General features: G+C 45.3%; 1 protein-coding gene across 1 annotated transcript in view; it reads left to right on the top strand.

Annotated features, from left to right (window-relative positions):
- COL6A3 (collagen type VI alpha 3 chain) overlaps positions 1–12,826 on the top strand; it is a 91,027-nt gene that overhangs the window by 72,783 nt on the left and 5,418 nt on the right. The window contains exons 41-43 of the mRNA XM_059885240.1: positions 2,377–2,936; positions 4,635–4,898; positions 5,945–6,043. Of these exons, the coding sequence (XP_059741223.1) occupies positions 2,377–2,936; positions 4,635–4,898; positions 5,945–6,043 (923 nt within the window). The remainder of the gene's footprint in view (positions 1–2,376; positions 2,937–4,634; positions 4,899–5,944; positions 6,044–12,826) is intronic.

The raw sequence follows: 12,826 nt of genomic DNA, 5'->3' as shown, positions 1-12,826 counted from the left end.
GATTTCCTATAGAAGGATTAGACACATGAAGCAAAAAATGGACTCCAGTCTTCTTAAAAGGATTAATGCTGTACTAGCATAGGTGATGGTGGTTACTGAAGGAGGCGACATGTATGATCTCCTGGACAGAGCATGAGGGGGTTGAGAGGTGGGTAGGGCTGCGGTGCTCACAGTGATGCTGGCCACTTGGCACATGCTCTGTGGTCTTATGTCCAGTGCTGTTGTTGATGTCAAATCCAGGAACAGAGAGGAGAGCAGTATGGCTGTGTGATGGGGGGACTGCAAAAGGGGGGCATGGTGACAGGAACTGGGGCCAAGCACTGTGCCAGCAATTCATGCCCTCCAAGAGAGGATGGAGTGTCACACTCTGGGGAAAAGGCAGGTTTTGGCTGTTGAGTCCAAATGAGATGCAGATTCGGGTTAGCCTTGCAAAGTGACTTCTTGGCTTCTCCTAGCTGACCCCCCCAGGTGGCCTCTTCCTACCACCCTTACGTACTTCTCTCTGCATCCCTTAACTCCTTCAGCTCTTGCCTCTGTCCTCACAGGGAGCCTTTATGTCAGCCTCAGTTCAGTTCAATCACTCAGTCATGTCTGACTCTTTGAAACCCCATGGACTGCAGCATGCCAGGCTTCCCTGTCCATCACCAACTCCCAAATCTTGCTCAAACTCATGTCCATCGAGTTGGTGATACCATCCAACCATCTCATCCTCTGTCGTCCCCTTCTCCTCCTGCCTTCAATCTTTCCCAGCATTGGGGTCTTTTCTAATGAGTCAGCTCTTCGCATCAGGTGGCCAAAGTATTGGAGTTTCAGTTTCAGCATCAGTCCTTCCAGTGAATATTCAGGACTGATCACCTTAGGATAGACTGGTTGGATCTCCTTGCAGGCCAAGGGACTCTTAAGAGTCTTCTCCAACACCACAGTTCAAAAGCGTCAATTCTACATCACTCAGTCTTCTTTATAGTCCAACTCTCACATCCATACATGACCACTGGAAAAACCATAGCTTTGACTAGACAGACCTTTGTCAGCAAAGTAATGTCTCTGCTTTTTAACATGCTGAGTAGGTTTGAAATAGCTTTTCTTCCAAGGAGAAAGTGTCTGCAGTGATTTTGGAGCCCCCAAAATAAAGTCTGTCACTGTTTTCATTGTTTCCCCATCTATTTGCCATGAAGTGATGGGACCAGATGCCATGATCTTGGTTTTCTGAATGTTGAGTTTTAAGCCAACTTTTTCTCTCTCCTCTTTCACTTTCATCAAGAGGCTCTTTAGTTCCTCTTCATTTTCTGCCATAAGGGTAAAAGTGTGGTAAGCCTGGTAAGTTGAAAATCATTCCTAATCCAACAGTGACCCTCCTCTGGTGCTGTGATGCTCATCCTGCTAGATTTGGGTCCACAGGTTCTATTTTTCTAGCCTTTTAATATGATCTGTCTAATTTCCCTTGAATATTCCATCACGTTGGCTCAACTTTATCTTTAGGAAAACAGAATGAACAAAACAACGTAGGGTTTGAAGTTTTATGATATCAACTTGAACAGAATATACTGTATATGCCATATAGCATGACACTTCTATAAAACAATAACAATCATCTCAGCATAAGAAACAAACAAAACTGGGTCTGTGCTGTTGTGTCTGCTGGTTATGTTGTTATTCTTTTTAAGGATTCAGAATAAATTAATAAATTGTGAGAGAAACAACTACACACACAGAAATTAGTACAAACAAAAATACACAGTGAGTACTGGGACTGAACTTATATGTCGACCTCATAGTTTTCCAGCTCAACACGGCATCTTGCTGCGTGGATACCTTCTTACAATGAGAGTAGCTGTTAAATGAGCTTAGTTTTTGGAGTGTGTTTTTCAGTTGGTCAGTTTTTAGTCTGTTGTTAGTCTGTTGTTAGTTGCTAAGTCATGCCTAACTCTTTCTGACCCCATGGATTGTAACATGCCAGGCTTCTCGGTGCTCCACTGTCTCCTGGAATTTAGAGTATTATTTAAATATTATTTTATTTTTTATTATTCATTATTGGTAAGTATTATTATAATGACAATATTTATTTTTGTTTCTTTACTCTCTCCCTGGTTTTACTTTATACATTGAAAATAAGATGACAAGTATATTTATAGTACAATTGAAGTTTCACTTCTAATAATTCTATTTTTTATATGCTGTTAAATGTCTTTTCTGTGGCACAGATCCTAAAAGGACACATTTAGTATATGTAATATTGTATGTAATATATATAAACTACTGCATGTGTTTTGCTGAGAGAGCAAATTTTACATAGCACATGGAATTATGTCTTTGTCTGTTTTAAATGGCAGGAGAAAATATGTACAAGTCAAAATAACATTTAATATATTTTAACAGAAATGTTCCTAATAACGTTACTTCAAGTCCTACATCTAAACTGGTGACCACAACGAAGCCGGTGATCACCACCACCAAACCGATCACAGTGGTGAACCTGCCAGCCTCAAAGCCAGCTGCCACGAGACCTGTGGATGAGAGACCCGCAGCTGGGAGATCCGTGGCCACCAAGATGGACAGTGCCAGGCCCGTGGCCACCAAGACCGAGGCCACCAAACCCGTGGCCACCAAGACCGAGGCCACCAAGACTGAAGCTGCCAAACCTGTGGTCACCAAGGCTGAGGCTGCAAAACCCACGGCCACCAAGACTGAAGCCACTAAGACCGAGGCTGCAAAGCTCATGGCCACCAAGACCGAGGCCACCAAACCTGTGGCTGCCAGGCCCGAGGCGGCAAAGACAGCCACAGCCAGACCTGCAGCAGCCGCGAAGCCTGCAGCAGCCAAACCTGCCCCTGCCAGACCCCCCACTGCTGCCAGATCCATGGCCACGAGGTCCGAGGCCCCCAGGCCCCAGGCAGTCAAACTGGCTGCCAGCAGGCCCGGCGCTGCTAAGCCCGTGGGTAAGAAAGCCACCAGCTTGTGCTCTTCTCATTTATTGTGTCCAGGGCTTGTCCCCGGAGCCTGTTACAAGGCAAACCAGACACAGTCCTTGATCTGGGATCTGAGATCTAGATGCAGTATCTTGTAAGGTGTTGCTCTGAGCATAGAATTACCAGAACATTGCTTATTTTCTGTATTCAAAAGCAATCTTTCTCTCCCCTGCCGCGCACCCTGCAAGGCTGATGAGTTCCATGCAAAGAGCAAGTGAAATAAATCCCCCTGCCTTTGCTGCCTGTTCTCCCACACTCCCCACCCCAACTCCAAGCCCGCACCAGGGGAGCTCGGGAGTGACCCATTCTCTCCGGGATGTAGCATGTGGCCAGCCCCCAGCCCAGCTGGAGATGCTGTTGTCTTAGGCTAAAGGGAGAAGTTCTAAGCCGATGTAGAGTTTTAGACCCCGCCGCGGGAGTGGGAGAAGGATAAAGCCTGTTGTCAGCACTTAGGCAGTGAAAAAGATGTTTCTAGGCTTTAGTTCTGGAGCTAGACCTCCCTCCCTCAGACTGTGACCCCCAAAGTTCTGGATGGAGCTTTGCGGTTACAAGCCTTGTCCCCGCTGTGAAGCTCATAGCCGCAGAAAGGAAGCCCAGGCTTTGTGCTCTGCTTACCTTGTGCCATTTTGTTCAGCAAAGAGGAAGGTTAGAGCCAGACCATCCGTCTGTCCCTGCAGGCTGGACGGCATGCTGGTACTGCCCCGGGGAAGAGTACATTCCAGGCTGGATTTGATGATCAGGGGCAGGTGGGCTTCACGGGACTCAGACTGTGCTGTTTTATTTTTCCCTCAGAGAAGACGCTTAGAAGTTCCTTTGGAGTCACAAACTGAGTTGAAAAGTGAAGGCAGGATGTTTGTGCTCCTGAAAAAGTGGACATTGTCTTCATTTTATGAACAGAGAGAGAGCAGGGATTCCTTCAAAGAATTTCAGGTCATGCCCTGAAGTTCCATGATGTGTATTTAATAGACTAAATTATGGGGCTTATTCTGTCTTGAAGATTTCAGATTAAGCACGCTGGACTGTGCATTTTCAAAGTATCTTCTTAATTAGATTTTCAACAGGAAAAAAAAAAAGGTAGTGTTATACCTGGTAGATGAATGATGAGATTTTTGATTAATGTGAATTTCACATTTCGCATATGCTGGTAGTTACATCAGTCTTTCTCAGGAGCTTAAATGAGAAATTACTCCTCTGCCTCCCCTAAGCTTCAGATCAACTGTCTACTGGTACATATCTTTAAGATTTCACCTTTGGCCTATATGTTACAGTCATTCAGGGTTTTACTTTTTATCAATTAATTTTTTAAAGTTTTTTTTTTATGAAGATCATTTTAAAAACTGTGCATCTATTTAATTTTGTCTGTGCTGGGTCTGCGTTGATGCCAGGGCTATTCTCTAGTTGCAGTGGGCAGGGCTCCCCTTGGGTTATGGTGCACGGTTCTTAGCACCATGGCTTCTCTTGTGCAGAGCGTGGGCTCTAGGCGCACGGCCTCCAGGAGTTGCGATGCACCAGTTTAGCAGCCCCTTGGCGTGTGGGATCTTCCTGGACCAGGGATCGAACCTGTGTCTCTTGCACTGACAGGCAGATTCTTATCCACTGTGCTACCAGGGAAGCCCCTAGGGTCGTATATTGTATCTCATGCTCTCTACACTCTGCTCTATTCCGCAGTGAAGGCACCTCGCGAGATCCATGTGTCTGAGGTCACAGAGAACAGCGCCAAGCTGCACTGGGAGAGGCCCGAGCCCCCCAGCCCTTACTTATACAACCTCACCGTCACCTCGGCCCACGATCAGGCCGTGGTTCTGAAGCAGAACCTCACTGTCACGGACCGCGTCATCGGGGGCCTGCTCCCCGGGCAGACTTACCACGTTACGGTGACCTGCTCCCTGAGGTCTCAGGTCAGAGCCATCTACCAAGGCAGCTTCAGCACGAGTAAGTGCAGGGTCGCCTTAAGGACAGTCGGTACCCCTCTCTGCACAGGGTATCAAATGGGGTGGTCAAGGGAACAATTCCGATTCACTGGACCTTGTCCTGAAAAACAGCAACAAGGTTGCAATGAGATCCTGCACATCCTGGTTGTACCGAAGTTGATAAATTAACAAAACGGAAACTGGGCAACTACTGTGAACTATTACCCTGCCTTTGGGGTCCTGGGCTACTTGATGGAGGAAACCTGATCCATGGGGCCCGAGTGTAGCTACTTCCCAGGGAGGAAGAAATATGCCTGCGGAACCTGGCTGGGTCTCAGCCACCCACCGTGCCTGAGCGTCGGAAGCACGTTTCCGTGTTCAGTAAACGGAAAACACCCTGAGTCACCCTCCGTAGGGAGTAACCAGGGAGCCCTTGGAGTTGCGCCATCCCAGGACCGCGGGACGTCCGCAGCCCTGCAGAAAGGGCACCGGCGTGCCCCTCCCCTGGGCCCGCAGTATCCTGCCCTGCCCTCTGCTATGTGGGCCCCGTGGTTCCTGTGCTGCCCCGGGGTTTGCCCATGCATGCTTTCCCGGTCTCTGTTCAGTACTCATGCCCCACCCTCCAAGTTCTCCTGGACCGCCCCCTTAACCCCAACTCTTCTCCACCCCTGCTGCTCCTGGGACGTGGAAGGGGAGGCTCCCACTCTTTTCTCCTGGGCCAGTGTCATTCACATCAAGGAACCATGAGTGAGGATGGGTAGTTCTCATCTGTTACCATGCAATGCAGAAAGATATGAATCCAAAGACCATTCAGCCCCAGGGCTCTGTTTCCTAGGACAGAAACAGCAGAAGTTATGTGGAAACTGTGAGGACCTGTTCCAAGTTCAGAGGTTTTCTCTGTTTGCTTGTTGAGATGAATCAGATATGTAGACAATTAGATAGGAGTTGTGTGTGTAGAGACTTCTTGGGGCTCTGTGTTTCAGTGGCCCACCATGATCCAGAAAATCAAGCCTGCCTCAGTCTCTTACTTTTCTGAGTTACTTACTAGGGGTGAATCTTCTTTTTCAGAGAAAATTCAGCCTCCACCTCCACAAACAGAGCGATCAGCCTCTAGTGCAACCATCAACCTAGTGGTGAGCGCAGACCGGTTGGCTGGGAGTAAAGCAGGTGAGCCGCTGAAAATCTTAGGTGTGTTGCAGCACTAAGAAAGCATTCTTGGGACTACGCTGGCGTGTCCAGTGGTTAAGACTCCGTCTTGCCATGGCAGGGGGCATGAGTCTGATCCCTGGGTTGGGAAGCTAAGATCCCATGTGCTATGTGGCGAGGCCAAACGTTAAAAACAAAAGCAGAGCTAAAAGCAGAACTCCACGGCCCATTCACACTTAAAAGGAGAAAGTCCAGTAAATTATACTATTAAAAAAAAAAAAGAATTCTTCCAAACAGTTTAATCTGCTGGGGTTCTAATTCTCAGACCAGGAGGGACTTGTATGGGGAATGTTCCAAAGTGGCTCTCTGTGGTCCATCCTGGTCTTAACTTCCATATTCCAAGTTCCAAATGGTGGCTTACCTTGCCGGTCCCAAGGTTCTTAGAAAAAGCTGACCGAGGGCAGCTTTGGGGGACTGTAGCCAGGACTCAGGAGTCCCTTAGTCATTTCCCCGGTGCCTCGTCTTGGGACTTGAGTTTATTTGTGGTCTGTGATGCAGCACAGCATAGGGTTTCATCCACTCAGTGATTTAATTTAGTAAGAAACGACTCAGAAGAACACGAGACAGCTCAGTTTGGAATCCATGAAATTCGGGGGTTTGGAAGTGACTCACGGGATTGATGCTCTGGTCCCAGTTCCTCAGCATATACCCTGGCTTAATCTAGCCTGCCCTTCTCTTGGGCCTGAGCCGAGCATGTGCATGTTCTATGTGAAATCTGTGACAAGTTAGATGTGTTTCTGGAAGTGACAGCTGTTTGTTGTTTTTGTTCCTGGGCAGTGGAACTCTGGGCGACCCATAACCTCTCCTCCAGGGGAACGTGAGCTGTGATTGTTGATCTGTGGGAAACCAGTTATTGAAATGGCCAATATGCTTTGCTTAAGAGTATTCTGCCAAAGATATTGGTATTAATTCCACAGTCAAAATTCCATGGGATTTAGATATCTTTTTGGTTTATAGACCCCAAAGCAAAGGGTTTCCACTAATTATGGGGACGGTTTGTTAGTTTTGAAATTAATATGTTGGCTCCAGAGGGTGAGATAGTTAGATAGCATCACTGACTCAATGGACATGAATCTGAGCAAACTCTGGGAGATGGTGAAGGACAGGGAAGCCTGGCGTGCTGCAGTCCATGGGGTCACAAAGAGTTGGACAGGATTTAGCCACTGAACAACAACCTATTGGCCCCAGTCAGGAGGAGGGAGGTGTATTTCTTTACAGAGTTTGTTTCTGTTATGGATTAGGGCGAAAGGCATTTCCTGGGTGCTGAGCCACTTTTGTGGATCCTGGATGTTCAAGCAGCTACGCTTTCCCACTCTGTCCTGTATCATCAGAAGCAGCGGCACGCTCATTTTTTGAGCTGTGAGGATTCCCCATTTTACTCTTTCCACTGCAAGTTTTAAAATGATCCTTGTTTCTCCACCTCACCCTTTTTGTAGCGTCTGTATCCTAGCTCTGCTGCTGCTGCTGCTGCTGCTGAGTCGCTTCAGTCGTGTCCAACCCTGTGCGACCCCAGAGACAGCAGCCCACCAGGCTCCCCCGTCCCTGGGATTCTCCAGGCAGGAACACTGGAGTGGGTTGCCATTTCCTCCTCCAATGCATGAAAGTGAAGTCGCTCAGTCGTGTCCGACTCTTAGCGATCTCATGAACTGCAGCCCACCAGGCTCCTCCGTCCATGGGATTTTCCAGGCAAGAGTACTGGAGTGGGATGCCATTGCCATCCTAGCTCACCTGCGTTTAAATGAAACTGGGTGGCTTCCTCCTCCACACCTCCATCTCCTTGGGCCTGCTTGGAAATATAGGACTTGGTTCTTTTAGTTGTTTCTGGAGGAGTCTTGTCTGTTACTAGAGTAGTATTTTATTCCGCTGATGGACTTTCCCCCTGTCCATGTATACATGTGTATATCTACATCTGTATTTTCATATTTATCTATCATCTCTTAATTCAGCCATAACCCATAATGACTTTTGACATAAGGAGTTATTACAGAGAAGATAATAAAGTCAATACAGGAACTATGAAACGGTTACATACTTAGATGTTTAATGAGGGTCAGCAAACCAACTACTTATAAAGCTGCAAAACGTTTCAAAATAGTTTATATTTGGAAACAAGTTTAGGAATTGGTCTGTGATAGAGGTTGTTATTCAGCTGCTAAGTTGTGTCCGACTCTTTGCAACCCCACAAACAGAAGCACGCCAGGCTCCTCTGTCTCCACTGTCCCCCAGAGTTTGCTCAAGTGTGTCCATTGAGTCGGTGATGCCATCCAGCCGTCTCATCCTCTATTGCCCCTTCTCCTGCCCTCAGTCTTTCCCAGCGTCAGAGAGCCAGGTGTGTTTCAGGCTCCTCTGGCCTTTCCAAGTTCTTTCCTGACATAAATGTATGGGAATAACTCAGAAATTCATGTTACATTGGGTAATTAAGTTTCAACTTCTTAAGAGTTGTGTTAAAAAACTATAAAAACTTTCAATGTTATGACTTTTAACTTAGACTAAAAGAATGGCAGTAAGGATGTGGCATGATAGTTTGAGATGTAGGAGGAAATTGAAGTCTCAATGCCTCGGGTTTTTTTTTTTTGAAATATATTATTGAAGTATATATATTTGGAGTCATTGAAGTATAGTTGAATTACAGTTTACAATGTTGGGTTGGTTTCTGATGTACAGCAAAGTGACTCAGATATACATATATATTCTTTTTCATATGGATTATTATATGACATTGAACATAGTTCCCTGTGCTAAACAGAAGGGTCTTGCTTATCTATTTTATGTGTAGTAGTTTGGATCTGCTAATCTCAAACTCCTAATCTCTCTCTCCTCCCTTGCCTCCTTTCCCCTTTGATGCCCATCGGGTTTGTAGGCTTCTTTTCTATGTCTGTCTGTAAGTCTCTGTTTCATAAGTTCATTTGTATCATACTTTAGATTCCACATATAAATGATATCAAACGGTATTTCTATTTCTCTGACTTAATTCACTTAGTAAGATCATCTCTTGGAGAAGGCAATGGCACCCCACTCCAGCACTCTTGCCTGGAGAATCCCATGGGTGTAAGAGCCTGGTGGGCGGCAGTCCATGGGGTTGCTAAGAGTCGGACACGACTGAGCGACTTCACTTTCCCTTTTCACTTTCATGCATTGGAGAAGGACATGGCAACCCACTCCAGTGTTCTTGCCTGGAAAATCCCAGGGACGGGGAGCCTGGTGGGCTGCCGTCTGTGGGGTCGCACAGAGTCGGACACGACTGAAGCGCCTGAGCAGCAGCAGCAGCAGCAGCAGGACCATCTCTAGGTCCGTCCACGCTGCTGCGAATGGCACTCTTTCATTCTTTTTTTTGTGGCTGAGCCGTATGACATGGTGCGCATACCCCACATCTTCTGTATCCATTTCTCTGCTGATGGACACTTAGGTTACTTCCATGTCCTGGCTATCGTAAATAGTGCTGCCGTGAACATTGAGGGGCATGTATCTTTTCAAATTAGAGTTTTTCCAACCCCTTTGATTTCTGCTCATAATCAAGGGACCATGGATCAGCTTTTGTCTCTGCTCTGGGGGTTTTCTGCAGCCCGTAGCCCACCCAGCATGGTGCTTGAGTTCAGAGAAGCCGTAAGGGACTCACTAGGATTTCACCAAAGATGGGGTCAGGACTGATGACATTCTGATTTCAGAGTCCCTGAGATCGGTGCATGTTGTTGCCACTTGTTGGTAACTTCATAGAGTGTGGGGAATGTGAAACTTCTAGAAAATTTGATGCTTCATTGAGAGAAAATAATTGGGAATAAATTGCACAGTGAGATTTGGGGATGTGTTTGGTCTTCTTATGTGTGGTCCAGAAGGGATAAGAATATATAAACAGTGTTGAGTTAATATAAACAACACAGTCTTTAAATAGGCATCTTGCTGGGCTGTCTTGTTTTTTAAGACTGAGTCACAGATTCAGAAGTAGGAAGGTATTCTCAGTCCACACCTTCAACGCTTAGGTCTCCTCTCTTCACGTGACAGAGAGAAAAGAGATGTTAAAACCGGGGCTTGTGTGTCTTTCAAGGTGACGACTGGTAGTTAGATTTGTATGAACCCAAAACCTTTCTCCTTCCTTCTGACCTGTACAGAACCCTCAGCCCCAGGACCCGAGTGCTGTTTCTCGTGTGTGTGTGTGCACAAGTATGTATATTTCCCCCCAGTGATTCAGGTCAGTCTGAAAGTATAAATTACTTGCTCTTCTTAACAAGGTTCTGCATAACTGATCTCTAGCCCACAAGTAACAAAACAGTGCTGTGCCTGGAGAAGTCACTTAGCAAACATTTGCTCGTGAACATATGGAGTTACACGCACACACACATACACATACCCCGTCTTGAAAGCTCTTCTTGAATTAATTGGGTATTTACTTTAGAATGTATAAATTCAAAATGCATAAACAGATCAGGAGATGAAAGCTTGCTTTCCTCCCTCCCAATGCCTCCCTTCCCTCTCTCCCATATAATTAAGATGTTTTAGAAACTTCCTCAGGGGGTAAAACATTTTAACAATATTCATGTTTTGGCAGAAAGAAAAAAGAATAACAACAAATCATCGTTTATAAGTAACTTTACAAGTACAGTAACTGTATTCTTCCTCCGTAGTTGTATGTGTATTTCACATCTGAGTGTCAATTGCCACAATATGCATTCTTTCTGCAAACCTGTATTTTCTAGGCAATGCAGGCAAGTATCAGTTTTAACGCCAGCATTTTTATGTGAACATGAATACAGGTTGATTCTTTTTGTTTTTTGCAGCTCCAGTTCACTAGAAACGTGGTTTGTGCTCGCAGAGATGTGGCCCTTTCTTGTATAGTAAATGCTAGACACTTTTGTCTGTGTGCCTTTTTTACCTCATGAATAAAAGATTTCCTAGGTTTTGATTCTGTCTTTAGGAACTGAATTTTGTCATAGTTAGCCACTCTGGGTTTGGGGAGCATGGTGACCAGTGTTTGAATCTGTGCAGGAATCTGTGGGCCAGAATCCTGTGAAATGAACAAGTGTCTGATCCGTGGCATCCAGTGACGGGGAGGAAGACTGGACAGTACTAATACCTGAGTTTTCGGTTGGCGTTTGTTAATGTTCACCGCTTTGGAAATGCACATTTGATAGGTACTTCTTTACCAGAAGTGTGACACAGGCCCAGAACGTGAGGACACCCTAGCGAAAGGATTCTTTGTCTCCCCTGATGAGGCCTGGCCCTGTTTTGCATGGAGTGTGAGCTGTGGCATCAGTGTGAGGTGGAATGTGAGTAAGGCAGCAGTGTGAGACGAAGGTTGACCACAGCAGCAGACCGATAGCATCAGGATTCCAGGCTTTGCAGTCCTACACGATGCATAAATAAGTATTTACTTATTTATTTTTAGCTGTGCTGGGTCTTCGTTGCTATGCGTGGGCTTTCTCTACTTGCGGCACGTGGGGGTCTATCCTTCTTTGCGATGTGTGGGCTGCTCGTTGCGGTGGCTTCTCTTGTTGCGGAGCACAGGCTCTAGGTGTGTGGCCTTCAGGAGTTGTGGTGCATGGGTTTAGTTGCTCCGTGGTACATGCAACTTTCACCGACTGTGGACTGAATCCAGGTCCCTTGACTGGCAGGCAGATTCTTAACCACTGGACCACCAGGGAAGCCCCATGATTCCATTTTAAATGGTTAATCCTTTTTTTTTTTCCTCAACAAAATATAACAAGCCCTGTGAAAAGAGAAAAAATCCCCGCCCACTTTTTGCTTTTCTCAGCATCTAAAAGAAACACACCCACTTTTCTGGGATGCATTTGCTGCCTGAAAATGGCATTTAGTAGCAATTAAATGTATCTTCCAGTGATCATCACAGTCTTAAAGCACAGACTACGATAGGTGTTTCTGTAGTGTGCTTCATTCCTGCTGGTTTGGAGGATACTGCATTTGTATTATGTTTCTGTCACCATCTCTCTCTTGTTTCTCTTATTTTTGGCTGAAGAAGCCTTGGAGATATATTTTATATGCATATGATTAGTAAAGCAAAGATTCTGAAGGTTTCAAACAGCAAAAAAAAAAAAAAAAAAAAGACCTCAGAAAATTTGCTTTTTTAGTGTTATAGAATGAATCCTAAACTATTGACCTACCTATGTATGAAGAGATGTTTCGGTGCAAAAGGGAGTCAAATAACTAACAAAATCTGTAGCATTCATTTTAGTTACTCTAGAAATTAGCAGTCTGTAGAAATGACCATGCTTTGTCTGAGCAGGCATTTCTGGGTCAGTTACACAGCTCAGAAGGAAATAAGTTCACCAATGTTTTGCCTCCTTTATTGATTCTAAGATGCACAGATTTTCCCACCGTAGTACTTCCAAAATGGAAATGTGACTTGAAGTTGATGACATGTTGTGTCTTATTGGCAGCATTTTCTCTTACTTAGCGGAATATAAAACAATAATGCATCATAAAATTAAGGTATCTTAGATTTGATGAAATCCAGTATTTGTGTGTTCTACCATGAATATATAGTGTTGGCTGCCATAAAATGATGTGATGTGGAAAATATATGATTTTATGTTGATAATAATTTAAAGAACAAGCTTAACCCCACAAACTGAGGTACGTTAAATAGCTACAAACACTTTCTCTCCTTGGTTGAAGAGACATAGCCATCTTCAAGGCAGTGTGTTTATTGCTGCGTGAGAAGGTAGCTAAGTTAGCTACCATGTTTAAATCATGAGGGGTCCCCAAGGGCATTTGGCATTTTTTTTACTGTGA

The sequence above is a fragment of the Bos taurus genome, chromosome 3 (assembly GCF_002263795.3).
Source record: "Bos taurus isolate L1 Dominette 01449 registration number 42190680 breed Hereford chromosome 3, ARS-UCD2.0, whole genome shotgun sequence".
Taxonomy (NCBI): Eukaryota; Metazoa; Chordata; class Mammalia; order Artiodactyla; family Bovidae; genus Bos; species Bos taurus.
The sequence above is the reverse complement of the archived record's forward strand: the minus strand, read 5'-3'. Positions and strand labels throughout refer to the sequence as shown.